The sequence below is a fragment of the Myotis daubentonii genome, chromosome 6, assembly GCF_963259705.1.
Source record: "Myotis daubentonii chromosome 6, mMyoDau2.1, whole genome shotgun sequence".
NCBI classification, from domain to species: domain Eukaryota; kingdom Metazoa; phylum Chordata; class Mammalia; order Chiroptera; family Vespertilionidae; genus Myotis; species Myotis daubentonii.
Genome location: NC_081845.1, coordinates 803,744 through 823,628, shown reverse-complemented (window position 1 = coordinate 823,628; position 19,885 = coordinate 803,744). Strand labels below are relative to the sequence as shown.

The window sequence follows — 19,885 nt, the reverse complement described above, 5'->3', positions numbered from 1 at the left end:
GCACGAATTCACGCACCAGGCTTCTAGATTATCTATCTATCTATCTATCTATCTATCTATCTATATAAAAGCCCAAGCGGCCCTTCAACCGGTAGCTATGACTCACACTGACCACCAGGGGGCAGATGCTAAACGCACAGGCATGGAAACATGGAACAGACTGATGAATCTCGGAATGGGAGAGGGTGGGAAGAGATTAACCAAAGATCTCATATGCATACTAGAGGCCTGGTGCACAGATTTGTGCACCTGTGGTGTCCCTCGGCCTGGCCTGTGGGAATCGGGCTGAAACCGGCAGTCCGACATCCCCTAAGGCAGCGGTTCTCAACCTGTGGGTCGCGACCCCTTTGGCGATCGAACGGCCTTTTCACAGGGGTCGCCTAAGACCATCCTGCATATCAGATATTTACATGATGATTCATAATAGTAGCAACCTGACAGTTATGAAGTAGCAACGAAAATAATTGTATGGCTGGGTCACAACATGAGGAACTGTATTTAAAGGGCCAGAAGGTTGAGAACCGCTGCCGTAAGAAGTCCCAGATTGTGAGAGGGTGCAGGCCAGGCCGAGGGACCCCACTGGTGCATGAATCTGTGCACTGGCCCGGGCCTCTAGTGTTTCAATAACATTAGATGACAGTCTACTTCAGTCGTTGTCTCTTCTCATAATTCTCTTTTGCATTCTACTAAGAAAACGTTTCCACCGAACAGGAGCCATTCTCACCATATCACCCCGCCCCGCCTAGATGCTCTCTGCCCCTTTCTAAATTAGTGCCGGTAAGTCCCCTCAACAACAGGCTCTGGTCCCCAGTCCCTGTGCCGGCTACACAGCCGGCCTTTTCGTTTTTCTCTTGCCTCATGGCATTCCCGTCGGCTCTGGTCCTCGGTGATGCAGCAGGTGGAACCGGCAGTGGAGTCGGGTCCTGGTGGCGGCAGGTGGAACCGGCAGTGGAGTCGGGTCCTGGTGGCGGCAGGTGGAACCGGCAGGGGAGTCGGGTCCTGGTGGCAGCAGGTGGGCAGTTCACGCTCGTGTGGTGCTCGGGGAGAGAACGTCCGGCACCTGCACCACGCAGTGTTGTTGTTAAACCCTCACCCGAGGATGTGGCTCTGTTGACTCTTAGAGAGAGATGCAGATGTGAGAGAGGAACATCCGTGGGTTGCCTCCTGTGCTCACCCACCAGGGCCAGGCCTGAAGTGTAGGTGTGTGTCCTGACCAGGAGCCAAACGCCCAACCTTTTGGTGGCACAGGGACGACAGTCCCATGAACTGAGCCCCCCGCCAGGGCCAGCCAGTTGGAAAAATCCCAGCTGTGAGGCCGTGATTTCCACCACAGCCAGGGCACCCTCTGTCCAACACTTTGTTTCTAATTTGTTCTTTCCACCTTCGCTCCAACCTCCTCTCACTTGTAAGACATGAAAAGCCTTAGATGTGGGAGTACTAAAAACTGCCTGTTTTAAGATCCACTTGTATTAGTTTGCAGGACTGCAGTAGACATTTGGACATATTTTTAATTTAGATACGTTCCTTGAAGTTTTTTTTAAATCAAAATAGGGCTGAGTACTGTGAACTCTGCTTTTGGGATGCTGGAGAGTATAAATGGAAGCCTCGTATTTCTGGAAGCTCCTTTGAACCAGTTGACGTAGTTTGAGCATTTACTTGGATGTGAAAGTTACTTTAAATACAGAAAATGGCAGTCTCACTTTGTGCAGAGAATCTATGGCACATTACCCTTGTTCAAGTCCAGAAACTTTTTGAGAAACGTCTTTTTAGTATTTCACACACTTAAAGAATCATCTCAGTGCCAGTTTAAGAAGCAGGTTATCAAAGCCAGCTCTCTCATTTATCTTGGATTTTTTTTGAATATTAGAAGGTTGGGGCTGGTTTAGGAACATGGTTGTTTTCTTGGAACAGAAGACATTTCGAGCCCGAGCCGGCGTGGCTCAGCGATTAGGGCGTCATCGGCTTGTGCACTGGAGGGTGGTGGGTTCCATTTCGGGTCAAGGACGCACACCTGGGTTGCAGGTTCGAACCCCATCCGTGGTCCAGGGTGCATGTGGGAGGCAGCCAATCCACGCGTCTCACATCGATGCTTCTCTCTCCTCCCCCATCCCCGTCCTCCCCCACCCCCTCGGCTCTCTGTAAAGACTGGACGGAAACTGTAGCCTCACTACTTGAGTGAGGATTAAACAAAAGGAGGAGGCTTTTCAGAATTGTAACATCTTGATTTGGTCAGAGCATAGGAAATGCTTTGAACTTTTGGACATTTTATTTCAAAAGCAGAATTTAAAATGTTGTGTTATTTTTTCTACAAAACTTGGTCTTTTGCATTTTCCACATGTGTGAGTGCCTGGGCCTGTAGTATGTGTTGAGTTGTTTTTGCTTTTTGTTTTGTTTTACTAGAGAGAGGACTGCACCCTCAGGCGGGAGTGACATTTATCATCAGGCACCTTAGTGTGGCCGGTGCTTTTATAGACAGAGGCAGAGCGGTGACCACAGAGCCCGCGAAATAAATAGCAGCAGGAAACGCAAGCGCTCTGGGGCCTTGCCCAGAGCCACAGGAGGTGTCATGAGCTCTGGCCCCTTCCCAGGCCCCGCCTCCCGGCCTCCTGTCCCCACACACTGCTGCTGGCTCCCTGAGCCTGGCCTGGGCGTCGCCATCGCAGGCTGCTCCTGCTGATAACTCCCGATTCACAGAATCAAGTTCCTGGAATGTTTTCTAGGGCATCGGAATTTTATAAAAATAGACTTATTTTATATTTAATAACATTTAGTTTGTAATTATAACATGTTCATTTTAAACATTTTGATAAAATTTCCAAACAGATGAAACCCGTTTATATCCATCCCCAGACATTACCATTTTCCAAGTTTTGTGATTCTTAATTTATTATTGTTGTTTTTGTAGCTAAACTATTTTACAGCAAAAGCTAAAAACCAACATGTTATTCTCTGTTTTGCTGTGCATCTCAAAAAAATCTAGCAAGAATGCAGTAATCCTACAACGAATTAACCATAATTCTTACTGCCTTCTAATAGGTAGCCCTTACTCAGAGTTCCGTCTCTTTCGGAATGTGTTTTTGCAGTTAATGTATTTGAATCAGAATTCAAACAAGGTCCACGCATTATATTTTTGTCCTCTTATGTCTCTGAGCATTGTAGCCCCTCGCCCACTCCCTTTTTGTTCCGTGTCGCAGACTTGCTGGGGAAACCCGGCTGGCTCTTCCTGTCGGATCCCCGTTCCTGTTCTGGGCTGGCGTTTTCCCAGAGGTGGTGGAGGTGGCCGTCTTGTTTTGGTGGCGTTAGAGCCTTGATGGGCTGCAGGTGCAGCTGTGTGACCGGATGCCTCCTCAGCGTGAGGCGTGTGCCCCTGGCGGGGTGAGAGCCCAGCAGGAGGCGGAGCTGTGACCGCCTGCGCCTCCGCGGGAAGCTCACTGGCTTTAGGCGCAGTGCTAGCCTGTTCATCCTGGTGCCGGTACATGAGGAGCTTCAGGCTTCGCATAGAAACTTTCTCTCTGATGTCGGGGAGACTGAAAAGGAACTGGCTTGGGGTTGGAAGCTGTGGGATTCCATTCATAGCAACCAGCTCGGCTCAGTGGAGAGGGTGATGTCATTTTGTGTCTGTGAGAGAGGGGGTTACCAGGTTTGTAGTTCAAGGAAGTGGATCCGCTATAATGTATTTAGGTTTTATCAAGGAATTCAACAATATCTTCCATCGTATTCTTGTGTTTAAGGGCTGTGGTTTAACAAATTAGTGCCAAGCTGACAAATGTTACTATTTGGTAGACTAACATGCAAATGACTCAAGAATTTTAATTTTACTGAAACCTAATTTGAATCAACAATATTAGATGGTCACCAGAAAGCTAATGCAATTTTAAATTGCATTAATTGCAGGAATAGTGTTGGAATTAAGCGGTGCAGCTGATCAGACAGGTGGGTGTTTGTGATCAGTTCTGGAAACGGTCCCAGGCCAGGAGGCCAGAGCAGAAATGTGTTCAGGAGAGAAGGGAGCAAGATAGCAGATGGGCTGGAACGCGCTCCGGGAGGAGAACCACTGAAGGAACGAGCTCGAGTGGGGATGCTGTCCCGGGGAGGTGCTGGGCTCCTCGTAACCGCGGCTCTCCACTGTCCCGGATGGACACACCTGGGTGGGTGCTGTGGCCTCTCGTGCACAGAGGCCAGGGGCGGTCTGGGCATCCCACAGTGCCCTGCACGGCCCCACGGCCGAGAGTTACCCCGTCCAGAGGGTCAGTGCCGAGGGTGAGACACCGTTCGGCCTGCACTAGACCCACAGAAGGAAAGAACCGCCCGACTGCATGGCTCAGGGTGTGCACAGAGGCACTTCCATGTGTGCGTGAACGCTCATTCCACCAGCCAGTCCTTGTCCCGTGTCCTTACCCGGGGGCACTGTACCTAGCAGGAGTCCATTACACTCTACTCCACTTCATTAATAACTTGGAAAAATGATCATAAACACAGTGTGAGTGTAGGTCTAAGTGATACCAAAGGGTAAGAGTAAGCCCAGCATGAAAGCTGTGTGAAATGAACTGGGCCTTGTGTGAGGCAGTGCCTTCTAGTGGCTGAGCTGCAGGAAGAAAGGCTGCCGCGCTCAGCGAGGCAGTGAGTTCCACGTGACGTAGTGGTCAGGGCTTCTTAACTCGAGGTCTGCTGATAGGTTTTGTGGGGTCTTTGAACATGGATGAGAAAGTAATTGCATCCTTATTTTCAGTAAATAAGCTTTTACTAACATCTAATTGAAATTTAGCATTTTTATCACGTAGGAGTTTATACTCATACCTACCTCAGCATTAGAGTTGTATGAGCTGACTCTAGATACTTATATTACTACTAGTGGCCCGGTGCACGGATCCGTGCACATTGAAAGGAAGTTAATTAGAAGACATATTTTAATATCGCTGTTCGCCCTTTCTCTACAATAGAAGTGTCAGAGGTGAAAGAAAATTAGTAAAATGTACATGAAAATAATATATAAATTGATTAATAAATAAACAGTAACATATAACAACAACAAAGACATGATATGAAAACAACAAAAACATGATCTAAAAACAACATTGATATAAACAGTGACTGATAAAGTGATTAAACTTATTCTACTATCTCCCTGTATGCCACATTAAGAAGAAAACACTTTCAGAGTGCTTGACTAATTTCCCTTGTGATGAAGCATTTACAACTTTAACATCACATGCTCTTTGAACTCGTTAACATCACACGCTCTTTGAACTTGAGAGAAAGCAACATATAACTGACCAGGTGCAAAAATGGGTTCAGGTAGGAATATTCCTACTGTGTCTAGAGTTTGTCCTTGTGATTTATTAATAGTCATCACAAATGCTGGCATCACGGGAAACTGAATTAGTTTAAATGGGAGGCCAGTGTCAGACGGGACAAATCAGTTTGTTAACCATTAATTTTTAAAAATATGCCCAGTTTTCTGGAAAATTTATATCATTTGGAGAAATGTTGCCTTTGCTACAACATTGAGTAAATTTTCCATCAGATGGTTTTTCATCGGAGAAATTTAGGGATAGGCAACATTGACATGTCACAGCCACTCCGCCACAGCTGTGTTCTATAACTGCACCCTCATCCACCTCATTTTCGCTGTGAAGGCAGTTCCTGCCAGTATTGGTAGCACTTCAGACATAGTCTGTCGATAACGTCGCTTTCTTTCAGCCTCAGAGGTACCTTGTGCCAATAGTCGGTCTTCAGATACATTCTGTCGATGACGCCGGCTTCTTTCAGCTTCGGAGGTGCCTTGTGGCAATAGCTGGTCTTCAGGCATATTCTGTCAACAATTTTGGCTTCAGAATGTCAACAACAACGCGACCTCATTACCTGGTGCCCACAGCCACCGTTTTCCGGGCTGGCGGGCTGTGGGCTGCTTTTTGTGCCGTGGGGTCTCAGCAGTGTCGGCTGCGATTGGGTGGCTGTCGCTCTGGGGTGGTGGTGGGGCCTGTGTTCCACTTGGGGGAGCCGAGTGTTGCTTTGTTGATGCCAGGTCTGTGGTACTAGGTCGTCCGTGGTGCCCTTTCTCTGTAACTGGCTAGTGTGCATCACAACAGGTCCTGCGTTGAGCGTCTGCCCCCTGGTGGCCAGTGCGAGTCATAGTGACTGGTCGGAGGGACACTTCGCACATTAGCCTTTTATGTATACAGATAGCGCAGGTTTTAGTATTGTAATAATTGTGCTTTAGTGGAATTGTTCCCGTTGTAATGCTTTGTATTTTATTTTATGGTGCGAACAGGCTATCGACTTCACCAGGCTTCCAGAGGGGCTGTGGCCAAATCGGTTCTGCCCTCTGGACCACTCAGGTGGCTTTAGGGTTGTTTTGTGTGTATGTTTGTACAGATGTGGTATTTAAGATCACGTCAGAAATATAGACATGTTATGTTCTTTGATCATGAATGTGGTCATTTTATTCTACGGTTTAATGTGTAACTGATCATCTTTCAGATCCCCAAGATACATTTGTATGGTAGTTATTCAGACGCAGAGATGAAAACGTGTTGAGAGTACTGGGGTAGAGCTTCTCTCTGACCTCCCACACGGCTGGCTGAGGGTGGTGGGGATTTCTAATTCCATTGGAGTCTAGCAGCAAAGCACAGATTGAGCTTGTCTCGTCAACAAATGGTTAGCGGATGTGAGCAGTCAGTCGTTAAGTAGGTAATGTTGGCAGTTATAACAGGCATTTTAAAAATATGTCGGCTCATTGGTTTTCGCAGCAGGCTGTGCTTTCTGGCATGGGGTTTTGGCCTCACAACGTTTAGGGGTTGGATACTGGATTAATTTTTGTTCAACTTCATAAAAGGGGAGATCTGCTTGTGGGAAGAGTAAACCTTAGCCTGTGAAGATATTTTACAGTTGTTATTCCTTTTGAGCTTTCAGAAGTATGGTTTTTCCTGTACAAATTTTATATGATGAAATGCATATAATTTTAAAGAGTATTCAAGTCCTACCATTTAAAAAAGTGTTTATACAAGATTCCCAAAACGCATATTCAAGTATTCTTTCTATCCTCTACCTAAATTATTAGTACTCAAGTGTAATTACTGTTTTTTTAAAGTGAGTCAAATGGGTGTTATCGCGTTGGTGGCTTATGTACTAGTGACGTGTGTGTTTGCCATGAAGGGGTCCGTCCTGTCAGCCGCTGTTCCCTCCAAGGAAGGGAGGGGCAGGGGTCACCTGTTGGAGGCTGGCATCGGTGGTCACAGGCCAGGGAACGGGTTTCAGATCCGTGTTGGCCACGGTGAGAAGAAAAGGGACAGGCGCGGTGGCCTGTGAAGGGCAGCCCCGGTGGTGCTGGTCAGCTCGAGCGAAAGGGGATCGCGCTGCCTGGGCAGTTCCTGCCAGAGCGGCGTGGAGGCCAGTGATGGTCGCGTCCACTGGTTCATGAGACGCTGATAAAATATTCAAAAGAAAACCTCCATCTCTAACTTTTTGCTTCCTGCATTGGCTCTCTAGTAATTTCATAATATTAAACATTAAAAGTTATCCTTAAATCAATTCCAAGTAGTGTTCCATTTCTGTTGTAACACAGTAAACCCGTGATTTTGCGGACCTCAATTTAACGAACTTCAGATTTAATGGACAAAATTTCTGGTCTGTATATCATATGTGAAAATTAACACCCTATTAATTTTAAAATGCTTTTAACCAAGATTTGCTTATTAAATTAACTGGTTATTTTGTTGTTAATTCACTGTTATTTTTAGCAAGCTTAAGTGGATAGGCCATATGTTGGAAAAAACACTAGTTTCGCCCACCTGAATAAGGAATACATCGCTGTAACTGTAGTCTACATATTCAACCCAGGACTCACCGCTCGTAAGCAGTGTTCAGGGAACAATGAGCACGTGATCACACCACATTGACAAGGTCATTGGCTCGGTGGTCATGTGGCGTGACTTTCTGCAGCAGTTTTAATGGAGGCCAGAAAATAACCTGAAGGAAGGGAGCAGGTGGTGGCTGTATGGCCTTTGCTGCCCTTTGAGTTAAACGGCTGCAGGTCGCACACAGGGCCACCGCACACCAGCTGTGCCGGCGAGGGTGCAGGCAGGTCCTGAAAGCAGCTGCTAACAGCAGGCACTTCATTGACATATCGGAGGACCTGCAACTGTGTTTTTTATTTTAAATACAGTTTTCTCTTGGGTGGTTTGTGTAACCAGCTCTAAGGAGTGAGTGCTTTTTTTGAAGGAAACATCTGTCTTTGTAAATTATAATTATTGGCTACAGCATTATCAGAATACTAGTGACCCAGTGCACGGATTTGTGCACAGTGAAAGGAAATTATTTAGAAGGTGGCCAGCGGGGTGGGACTGGGCGAGATGGGCCAGACACGCCCTGGAGCCAACCTCCCGTGGTCCTTCTCCGGAGTCTGCAGAGTGAGCGGGGTCCCTCAGCCTGGCCTGTGGGGATTGGGCCGAAACCAGCTCTCGGACATCCCCGGAGTGCGAGCGGGCACCCTGCAAAGTTGCTGTCGTACAGGGTGTGGAATGCAAACATAAGTGTGCAGTAAGCCAGATTCGGGGTCGACAGTGCCCCAGCAACAACATAACCCACAGCCAAAGGTGGAAATGAGCGGCCCCGCGAGGAATCGGGCTCCCTCCTTTCTGGTTTTGGGGTGCATCACCCAAGAACCACCACTGCCAAGTCACTGCAGCTCAGCAGCTCCTGCGTTGAGCTCTGCCCCCTGGTGGTCAGTGCGCGTCATAGTGACCGGTCGGCGGTCGGATACTTAACATATTAGCCTTTTATGTATATAGATTAGCCCTGTCATTGAGACCTCAAAGCTGTTTCTTAGGGATGTGAAGGTTTGTTTTCAAGAGGGCTTATCAGTTGGAAACAGCCACACAGGGGGAAGGGAGAGTTGGACGTTGTTACTGAATGCTTTCCTTTGTGTGTGTGCAGCCTCATGTTTGGGCTGTCGGAGGAGCTCCCACAGCAGTGGGAGAGGCGGGAGGGGGACAGCACCGAGGGCCAGGTGGTGATGGCTAGATGCTGGATATGGTTTGTTCGCTCCTCCAAACAAGCTTATTTGGGGAATTTCACTCACGTACTCATAAACTCACTCAAAGCTCTTCAGTGAAAGGCCAGCTGCTGTCCTGCTGCGGGCCCCAGGGCTACCACTGTGCGTGGGGGGCAGGCTGGGAGACGAGGCAGGCGGTCAGGGCAGGTCACAGACCGCTCTGAACTCCAGGCTCCGCCTCATGCATCCACCTAGCTCTTCGGGAGCCGCTCTGGGCCTCGTCTGCAGAAGGGGAGGCACTCGCATCACATCCAGCTCCGCTCAGACGACGAGCGACGGCGAGCACGGCGGTCAGAGGCCAGCTTCTGGGCCGGGAATGCCGGCGGCTGTGGGCCCTGCTGCGTGGCCAGCTGTGATGGGAGGACCTGCTCCTTGCCCGGCACCGCAGGGGTGGTCCTGGTGACCTCTCGGCCTGGCACTGGGGCCTCCGCTGCACGTCCGTCATTGTTCCTGGTGTCGGTCGTTTGGTCACCGCACTCCCAGTGTGGAGGTTCAGGAACTGGATTTTATCAGTCTCCTCGGATTGGATAAAATAACAGCAGCCAAGCTTAGAATCGACTGAATAAATGAACGGAATACTAAAGTATTTTTTAAGGGAATATTCTAGTAACAGCTGTACTCAGCTATTTCAGGCAAACTAAATTGTTAAATATCTCTGCTCTGGGCAGGAGTGCTATTGCTTGCTGCTGACACTCTGTCCTTAGGGTTACTCTTTTTTTTTTCCTCCCATTTATCTCCACTTCCTCTGTAAGCTTCGTGGCTGAAGCACATTAATGCTGGGACTGTATGTTTGCAGTCTCCTCTGCCTGGGAGGGGCCTCACAGGATGAGGGATGAAGGACATGGGCTCTGCTCCAAAGGGGGCCTTTGCCAGTTCCCTGAGTCCTTGTGATCTCGCTCAGCTGGCATCCCTCGCAGACACGGGGCTGTGTCTGTGTCCGTACTCTTTGGTAGTTTGGAATTGTTTTTTGACAATTCTCAGAGAAACTGGTGCTTCCGTGTCTTTGGGGACCCGTAGGTGTATATGTAGCTGTTTCGTTCTCATCACAAATGATATACAACTAGTCTTTTAGCAAAAGGATGGCGTCCCCTGGAGGCTCTGGCCTTTCTGGTCTGACGGGTTCTGCAGGGTGAGCGTTGGCAGGAGCCGGTGCAGTGCCGATGGATGAACGCTTGGGACTGACGTGAAATACAGGTGACTCCAGTGGTGGTGGCGAACGCCTCAGCGTCCTGGGATAGAAATAGGACTCCCATAATAAAAACTTCAATGTATGTTTTTTCTAAAGTATTGCAGGGGCCTCTGGAGGAGGCAGTGGGTGAGAGCGAAGCAGGAATGCAGAACTTGACTGATTGCAGAGGGTGGGCCGTGGAGGCGAGGGTGGGGTGAGGACCCAGAATCGGGGCGCAGAGAGTGTGAGTGACACACAGTTTGGGGGTTCAGGAGCAGCTTTCACGCGCGTTGTTCCGTGTGAAGGTTTCAGGATCGCAGCGGAACGCAGAGCTGGGAGCGGGGACGTCTGAAGAGCTGGGTGGACAGGCAGGTGTGTGAGGTGCAGCGCCCAGAGCAGGACCTGCATGTAGCTCCCATTTGCTGATTCACCCGTGACAAGCCCCACCTCAGCCCAGAATCTGTGCTCAGTGCTGTTTTCCCAACACGCATGTCCCTTCGCTTTGGTTTCTCTTGGGCCCGTGGGGAGCGGAGGGTCAGACAGTGAAGCTTGGGGGTGGAAATGTGCCTGTTGTCTCACTTTCTGGTGCAATTTTCATGTCGTTTATATAGTTAACCCCATTCTAAGATCCTGTTTTTCATACTTTTCTCCAAATCAATACTTGTCACGTCCGAATTATCCGTGAAGAGTAGCTGGTGGATTGGGAAAGCAGAGGGGAGCGACTGGGTGGGCTTTGAGCGCTGTGGCCAAGGCTTGGCATCCGAGAGTGCAGGAGGCCACAGAGCAGCAGAGGAATGACGCGGCCTGACTTGGCTGTAAGGAGGCGCGGGTGGCCTGGGTGTGTGTGGGGATGGAAGGACTGGGTATTGGGGGGGGGGGGACCCCTGCCGAGCAGTGGGATCTGCATTAGTGCTGGAGCCAAGACTGACCCAGCGGTGGAGGTGGCCCTGCCCTGCCGCCTCCCCGATGATGTGTGGCCAGCAGACAAAGGCCTGCGGGATGCGATCCTCCGAGAGCCCTGGGTTCTACAGCAAGGGCCTGAGACGCATGTGGTCTCACCCACGTGACTTGTAATACCTGGTTAAAAAGGAAGGAGACGAGAGGGGAGGGGCGCCCCCTCGTGCCTGCCTGCAGCGCTGCTGGCTGGAGTCCCTGTCGGTCTCTCTAGAAGGAAGGTGTTGAGAACAAATCTACAGGCTGATTTGGGCAAGTAGTTTACTTTTGGAAATTAGTTACAGTCACATTCTACAGTTTCCTTCACTCACGTTCACGGCAGGAACGAGGTTGGCGTTCCCGTGCTGCTTCTATGATCTTGGCTGGACAGGCTCAGGGACGGACAGGCTCAGGGACAGACAGGCAGGGACTGGCACTCACTGGGTCTGGATGCAGAGCTGGATTTGTCACATAAATGCTTGAGCAAGACACTTAAGTTGTGTGAGTTTTCATGACCAGGTCTTGGAAGTGGGGTTTACCAGTACCTACTGAACTGGGTTGTTGTAAAGACGTAGTAGAACAATGCACGCCCAGGGGAGCTGGCACTTGCGGAAGAATCAGTAAATGTTGGCCGTTACGACGGCAGCGACGCTGTAACCACTATCTTCCCCAGGAGACCAGTGAGGCAAAGAGCCATTGTATATAACGCGTCCCAAGTCACATAATTACATCTGAAGACAAATCCCCTGTCTCTTACTTTCTGTCTCAGATGTGTGGGGTAAGGAAACGTTTTTAAAGAGTGGGGAATTGCTCTGGCTGGGTGGCTCGGTTGGAGGGTCATCCCATACACCAAAAGGTTGTGGGTTCGATTCCTGGTCAGGGCACATAGCTAGGCTGCTGGTTCGATCCCCAGTTGGGCGTGCATGGGAGGTAACCGATGTCTCTCCCCCTCTCCCTGCCCCTTCTCCCTTCCTCTCTTTCTAAAATCAATGAAAACATCTTTTCTGGTGAGGATTAAAAAAAAAAGTGGTGAGTTGCCTTTTTCATTCACTAGTGTTATAGAAAGGGGATCTTTTCAGAATGTTGTTTTTCAAAAATGTATGATTTTGTTTTCTTCTAGGACCTGGAGTTCCATGGAGTGATGAGGTTTTATTTTCAAGACAAAGCGGCTGGGAACTTTGCAACAAAATGCATCCGGGTCTCGAGCACGGCCACCACGCAGGATGTCATCGAGACGCTGGCCGAGAAGTTCCGGCCGGACATGCGCATGCTGTCCTCTCCCAAGTACTCGCTCTACGAAGTGCACGTCAGCGGAGGTCAGTGTCCCCTCTCCTGCCAGGCAGGCCCCCCTGCCCCACTCCCCAGATCCTCTGGCTTCCTCCCGAGAGCCAGGGAGCCGTGGGCAGCGGCAGAGCTGCTGTGTGTCGGGGAAAGGCCTCTGCATCCCCAGCACATGATTGTTGGAAGTTGGATGGATGTCGTTTTACACGTGCTTGTTGCTCCGAAGATAAGTAGCGTGGCGTTTCCTAAGTAACTCGCCCACAGTCTGGGCACAGACCGTGCTGAGGGTGTGCTCCTTGCTTTTGGAGAAATAGTTGGCGTCACTCACGTGTGGAATGTAACAGCACAGTGAACGATACCCAGTTGTGTGTGAGATGGGTCGCCAGCCTTCCTGTAGGTGGTGATGTGAACAGCACGTTTCCATCGCTGTGTGGGGCACTCAGGGCGTCTGAGGAAGCTCTAGTAATTTCTCCTTGTTTTAATATTTGAAATATCTGAAAATATTCCATATATCTATATCAAGTAAGTTTAAATTGGACTGATTAGAAATGTAGGAATTTACAAATTTGAATGTTTCAGAAATGTCCAGTCATCTGCAAAAAATGTAATTAATGCAGCAAATAAAGGATTGCATATAACACAAACCTAATTTGAATACTTGTTAAGTTCTATCCACAAATCCTTTTTAATTTTTTGTTTGTTTGTTTTTACTTTAAAAAATACAGCTTTCTATGTAGATTTGAAATTGGGCAAAATTTTTTGTAACGTGTGGAATTCAAGTTTGGCCAAACATCCCCCCACCGCCCCCCGCCAGTGGTATGTAATGTAGGCCATTGTTAAAAAAATATATTTTTATTGATGTCAGAGAGGAAGGGAGAGAGAGAGAAGCATCAATGATGAGAGAGAAACATTGATCGGCTGTCTCTTGCACACCCCACATTGGGGATGGAGCCCGCAACCCAGGCCTGTGCCCTGACAAAAGCGAACCCTGACCTCCTGGTTCCTAGGTCAACACTCACTGAGCTACACCAGCCGGCTGTTTATTACAGTGGGGCCTTGACTTACGAGTGTCCTGACTAACGAGTTTTTTGAGATACCAGCTGTCTCTCTCCGGATTTTTTGCGTTGAGTTGACAGAGTAATTTGAGTTAACGAGCTCCTTAACGAGCTCGGTCTCGGAACGAATTAAACCCGTCAGTCAAGGCCCCACTGTACTTCCTTAAGGTTACAGGGCCTCACCTACACAAGCAATCCCGGCCCTGAGTGACGCAGGACAGCCGTGGCTGGGTGTCTGCGGGGGTGTTCCTTTGCTCAGGACCTTGGAGAGGAAGACAGCCTCCACTCCTCCGCGTCCGGTTGGTCCGTGGAAGCCGCCAGGTGGAGTCTTTACAGTAACAGGATGCAAGATGGGAATTTAAGATCTAAAAGCAGCATGGTTTTGATTTTTTTTTAAAGAACCGCTTTCCTTTAGATTTTTAAAATTAGATTTGCTTTTAATAAAAAAGTAAAATGTCTTACTTATAAGGAGGTGAAAACCATGGAGGCGTAAAAAGAAAAGGAAATGGTCTCTCCCCAGCCCTGAGGCGAGGGAGCAGCCAGGACAGTCGGCCTGTCCTTCCACCCCTTGGTGCTCAGAGCTGCGGGTCCCACCGGGGCCTCCGGTGGAGGGAGCCTCTAGGCAGACCTCAGTCTCCCCAGGTCATGGAGCCTTGGGGGTCAGGCAGTTCTTAATGGCACCCCTTGGCCTCAGGTCACACCGAACACCCTGTTTTATTGAGTAGCTGGATTTAGACAAATTAGTAAGTGTTTATGCCAGCCATGGGCAAACAGTAGGAAATCCAGGAAGGCAGGAGCTACCTGAAAGTGAGGACACGTGCACTCGGGGGGCACGTGTGCGCTAGGGCACCTCACCCTGGGTTCTGTTTGCTTTTGTGATTTAGACGTCATTGTTCTTAATATTAGTCTCTAAGCATGCAGTGTGAAGGGCTTTTATCTAGTGCAAACTTCACAACATCATGGTAATTTTGGTTTGTAGCAGGAATTTCAGACTTCTTAATCCAGTTACTGATCTATCACTCTGTTTTTTATTTCCCATGTTTTCAGTGGATAAGACAGTAGCTTGGAACTAGCTGTGCTTCACTACTGTGTGCACGCGCTGTTCACTAACTGCCTCTGTCGGTCTGCTTATGCTTTACATTGCCCCGTCCCCCGGCTGCCTTACGGAACACAGTAGGCCCGCCTCCCTTACGGAACACAGTAGGCCCGCCTCCCAGCGGTGCTGCCCTCATTGGAGCACAGCCTGTGCTCAGCACCTGTTGACCTGTGCCGCCTGGAGGCTCCTATTGGGTGGCCAGGCTGGGTGGCCTCTCCAGAGGCCTCAGTGGCTGCCTCCTCCTGGCTCCGTGAGCCCGATGCTGGCTGGGTTCTGAGGAGGAAGACGGACACTCAGCTGAGCACTTGATCCCACACAGAACAGGAGGTGGGAGCTTGTGGTTCCCGGAAGCGCATGTGAGGGGTGAGGGTCAGAGGCACAGAGCGAGGAAGAAGAGCAGCCACTTCCACGCCCGAAGATGCCACGTGGGTCGTGCCTGAAGCGCAATGTTAATGCGCGAGGAAAGCCTCAAGGACCAGTGGGACGTCTGTGCCGTGTTAGCACTTCCTTCCTGTTGCCCAGGGGACAATTTCATTTCCAGAAACAGGCTTGTTTAGCAAGGTTCTAGAAACTGTTTTCTCCCTGGTTGGTGTTTCCCAGTTCCGTTCTGAATGTCGTGAGGAAGTTGTGTCTGGCCAGGTGTGCACTGGATGCGTGGTGGTGTGCAGGCAGGGCACAGACACCGAGTCAGGTGGGGAAGCTCGCGGAGCATTTGCGCTGCATCCCGCCTGACAGCAAGGCCTCGAGGTGACCCTTCTGTCTCTCGCATTGAACGCTGTCAGGATGTTGGGTGAGCCACAGCCGCCTGGTAACCACGGCTTCCCCTGTTCTCTTTCATGTTCTGAAGAAGAAAGAAGATTGGATGTGGAAGAGAAGCCCCTGGTCGTGCAGCTGAATTGGAATAAAGATGACCGCGAGGGCAGGTTCGTCCTGAAGAACGAGAACGACGCCGCTCCTCCCAAGGTAGGCCCCGCGCCCCTCCTCCGGGCAGGCGGCTGCTCCCCAGGACGTCGCCATCCGCTCTGTTCCTCGGCGACCTGCCTGCTACCCTGTTACATTGCATAGAAATGGTCACTGACCGCTGGCAGGCCATGCTACAAAGTAAGAATGAACAAGCAGATTAACAAGATCCAGAAAAAAAATTGGACGTTTTTGCTCAAACTGTCCTTACAGCTTTGCTTTATTAAAAGCCAGTTTATTAGAGATGCTTTACTTCTTTCGAAGTTAGAAACACTACACAGTAATAACGACTTAATGCTTAGTTATTTCTGTATTTTCATTAGGTTTCTTTTATTTAAATTACTCTATGTAAACTATTTGGATTTTTATTTATTGAAAATCAGATTTCATTATTCTCACCCCAGTTTTCCTGCTGGACTTGCCTGCTTGTTTGCTTAGCAGTTGTGAGTTGTGCTAAAGTTCACACACAGTGAGATGCACAGACATTGGCGTGTAACTCGTTAAGAGTTGATGCCTGCGCTCACGGAATGGTCAGCCCAGTGGAACTGGAGGACTGCCCTGGCGCGTGGATGAGCCGGGCTCCGCCCCAGGTGAGCTTGACGTGGTTCTGTCGTAGCCAGCGTAGTGATCGTGTCCCTTCTGTCAGAAGGCTCAGAGCAATGGACCTGAAAAGCAGGAAAAGGAAGGCGTTATCCAGAACTTCAAGCGGACTCTCTCCAAGAAAGAAAAGAAGGAGAAAAAGAAGCGAGAAAAAGAGGCCCTGAGACAGGCACCCGACAGAGAGGACGGGCCTTTCCGAGGGGAAGACGTGTGAGTTACGTGGGAGACGCGCCTTTCTTCGTGTTCTGAGCCAGGGGTGTGAATGCCGCGGACGGTCCGGTCGGGGGAATGTGGGCGAACGGGGCTCTTCTGCTGGAGCTGTTGGCTGACAGCACCTGTCGCTCACTGAGCGCCCCGTGAGCAGGCCGGCGGTTCACAGTGCTGTTCTTTCCGAGTGGACATGGCTGTCCATGTCTTCTCTTCACCTGCACCCGGCCTGCCTTTTATTTCTGCTTTTGGGGTCCTTTAGGCAACAGAGGTTTCTTATGCACCTCAGATCCGCTTACCACACGCTCGGAGCTGTCACGGGCAGCGAGCGCAGCCCGGTCCCTTAAAGGGCCACGTGCACTGCCTCCCACTCCTCCGCCTGCCACCCAGCCCGTCCTGGGCGTCCTGACCTGCGCGGGGGTGTGGGCTTCTGGCCTCAGAGCCGAGGGAACGGAGCCATTGCGCTTCCGTTCGCACAGAGAGCGAGGTCGGGAGAAGTGACTTCCCCCCGTGGGGTCTCCAGGTCTGCGTGCCGCCTGTCAGCTCTCTGTCCAGGTCGCCCCCGGTTGTGCCGGGGCTCAGACCGCTCGCCTTGGTGCCGACTGCGCAGTCGTCTGTGTGTCGCGTTTCTCCACTGAGGGCGGAGGAGTTCACTTGTAAAGGAGGAGTCTGTAGACTTGCCAGAGGGAAGGAGTCCCTGCCGTCCCCTGAGCCGAAGGACCAGAGTTTGTGTCTGCTCCACAGACGCACACACTTCCTGTTTATGAAATACAGTCACAGTCTCAGAACTAGAACTTCCCACATGACGTTTCCCCACTAATGAGTGTGATTTATAGCTCACATTAAAATATATTCACAGATCTGCCTGTAGTCACAAATAGGTGTGTTTTAAGTGATCTAAGTGTTACACTGTATTCTCTCCTACAGTTTTCCCAAAACGTGTGGGACCAGCTCTTCTGCTGCTTGTAGGTGCTCACAGGGTCTTGGTGTTAGTGCTCCGGTGACGCTCCTTGCTCCAGAACGGTGGGGGCTCGTCTCGTTCCCTTAGCGTTTGCTGGGGAAGAATGGCTGGGGGCAGCTCGGGGGCTTGCTGCCAGGTGCGCCCCCAGGAGCCCCCCACACCCGCAGCTCCTCGTGCCCTCAGCACTGCTGGTGCCAGAGCGTGCTTGCTCTCAGTGTAGAACATCTTCAGTCAGTAGAGTTTACTTTATCATTAGCAAGGTGATGTCTGTCGACGTGTTCATTAACCACTTCTTTTTTTTTTATTTTTATTTTTTTAAAATATATTTTATTAATTTTTTTACAGAGAGGAGGGGAGAGGGATAGAGAGTTAGAAACATCGATGAGAGAAACATCAGCTGCCTCCTGCACACCCCCTACTGGGGATGTGCCCGCAACTAAGGTACATGCCCTTGGCCGGAATCGAACCTGGGACCCTTCAGTCCGCAGGCCGACGCTCTATCCACTGAGCCACACCGGTTAGGGCCATTAACCACTTCCATTCATGCTTCTGTTGCCATGACTTCCTCAGGCCTTTTTCCCCACTTTTGACTGATTCGGCATGTTCTGTATTGAGGACATCAGCCGTTAGTCAGGGATGGCATTTGTTTAGCATGGAATTGCAGCCCGGGTTCAGCGTGTTACCGTGGGCTTCAGTGCTGACCTGCCAGGCATCGCTGCCCACGGAAGAACTCCGAGTCTAGTACCACATAGCAAGGCTTTGTCACGGTGGTTCTACATGAGAAAGGACTTGTGTAAATATATTGCTTATATGTGCGCAGCACCAAAGGAAAGAAGAGTTTAGAACAGCCGTGGGCAAACTACGGCCCGTCGGCCCGTTTGAAATGAATAAAACTAAAAAAAAAAAAGACCGTACCCTTTTATGTAATGATGTTTACTCTGAATTTATAGTAGTTCACACAAACACTCCATCCATGCTTTTGTTCTGGCCCTCCGGTCCAGTTTAAGAACCCATTGTGGCCCTTGAGTCAAAAAGTTTGCCCACCCCTGGTTTAGAACCTTGGTAAAGGTTTGTTTTTTTATCAATTTAGTTTATGAGATGCGATATATTATTTTTAAGAAAATTAGCTACTTAAAATGCATTAAGTCACTCAGCTTGATGGAATCAAAGACTGGTTGTTAATTAAATGATTTTTATGATTGATGACCGACCGGCGTGGCTCAGGGGTTGAGCATCGACCTATGAACCAGGAGGTCACGGTTCAATTCCCAGTCAGGTCACATGCCCAGGTTTCGGGCTCGATCTCCAGTGTAGGGTGTGCAGAAGGCAGCCGATCCATGATTCTTTCTCATCATTGATGTTTCTAGCTCCCTCTCTCCTTCTCCTTTCCTCTCTGAAATCAATGAAAATATATTTTAAAAAATTTATTTTTACGATTGAGAATGTCATCTTCAGTAGCATCAAACTTTAGTCAAGTACGTCAGTGTTCCCTTCATATTTAGTTTTTAGCGCATCCCTCTGTACAGCTGACCCCTCATAGGAACCGTTGTGGCAGTTCCCTTCTGAAAACTTAGCTTCAAGAAAGTGAACCTTGGTGAACCTTTTAGTTGTTAAAACATGTATAGTCCATCTTATTTCTTGGGGTTGGGCTGTTGTGTCACTCATTTGGTCTGTTTTAGGGTAACCTGGGTGGAAATTGCTGAGTTGTACAATTGATACCTTTTCCTGAGCTTTGTTAATACACAGTAATTAACAGTATAAACTCACCATAGGATTTGAACTGTAAGTTTGTTTAGTTCGGTCTGTCAGTTTGGACTGAGAGAGTGCACTCTGTCCACATTAGCTGTGGCTGCGCGGCGAGCCCGCGCGCAGCTGCCCTTCCAGGTGTTGATGTCGCAGCGGCACAGTTTCTGACACAGAAGTGTTTCAGTGGTGTTGGTGTCCTTGTTCCTGACAGGGAGAATTCGCGCCTGGCTGCTGAGGTTTACAAAGACATGCCCGAAACCAGCTTCACCCGCACCATCTCCAACCCCGAGGTGGTCATGAAGCGGCGGCGGCAGCAGAAGCTGGAGAAGAGGATGCAGGAGTTCCGCAGCTCGGACGGGCGGCCCGACTCAGGTCAGGCTTCCGGTCTCCCGTCGCCTGTTGTGAACCGAGCTAGTAATTACCCGTCTAGGAGCAGCGCCCTGCGAAGTTGAGTGAACGGGTGACGTGGCCTGTTCACAAGTGCATGTCGTGTCTGGTCCTGACTCAGTGTGGGCCCCCGTGTAAGAGCCCTGTTCACAGAGCGCTGTTCCCTGCAGGGCCAACCAATCGATGTGTCTCTCCCTCCCTCCTTCCCCCCCACCCCCCCCTTCTGCTCTCTCTAAAAATCGATGGAGAAAGAGCCTCGGGTGAGGGTTAACAGAAAAAGGAAAAGGAAGGTGGTAAAGTTTTTAAAAGGGCAAGAGGAGCGCTCATTAACACCTCCGTGGGCTAACCACGTTCCAGACCTAGGGGGGCTCTGTGTGTCATAGGATATGATGATGAGCTGCTGAAGAGTGTAAATGGGGGTTCAGGAAGCTTTAACGTA

At 49.8% G+C, this 19,885-nt stretch overlaps 1 protein-coding gene across 34 annotated transcripts in view; it reads left to right on the top strand.

Moving 5' to 3' along the window:
- The window catches only part of AFDN (afadin, adherens junction formation factor), a 102,053-nt gene that overhangs the window by 19,937 nt on the left and 62,231 nt on the right, over window positions 1-19,885 (top strand). For 22 of the 34 annotated variants that reach the window (XM_059699835.1, XM_059699829.1, XM_059699823.1 and 19 more), the window contains exons 2-5: window positions 12,274-12,469; window positions 15,433-15,548; window positions 16,192-16,355; window positions 19,271-19,431. In XM_059699835.1, the coding sequence (XP_059555818.1) occupies window positions 12,274-12,469; window positions 15,433-15,548; window positions 16,192-16,355; window positions 19,271-19,431 (637 nt within the window). Of the gene's footprint in view, window positions 1-12,273; window positions 12,470-15,432; window positions 15,549-16,191; window positions 16,356-19,270; window positions 19,432-19,885 lie in introns of those variants that run through there. The other 12 variants (XM_059699824.1, XM_059699819.1, XM_059699830.1 and 9 more) reach the window with 4 other exon arrangements.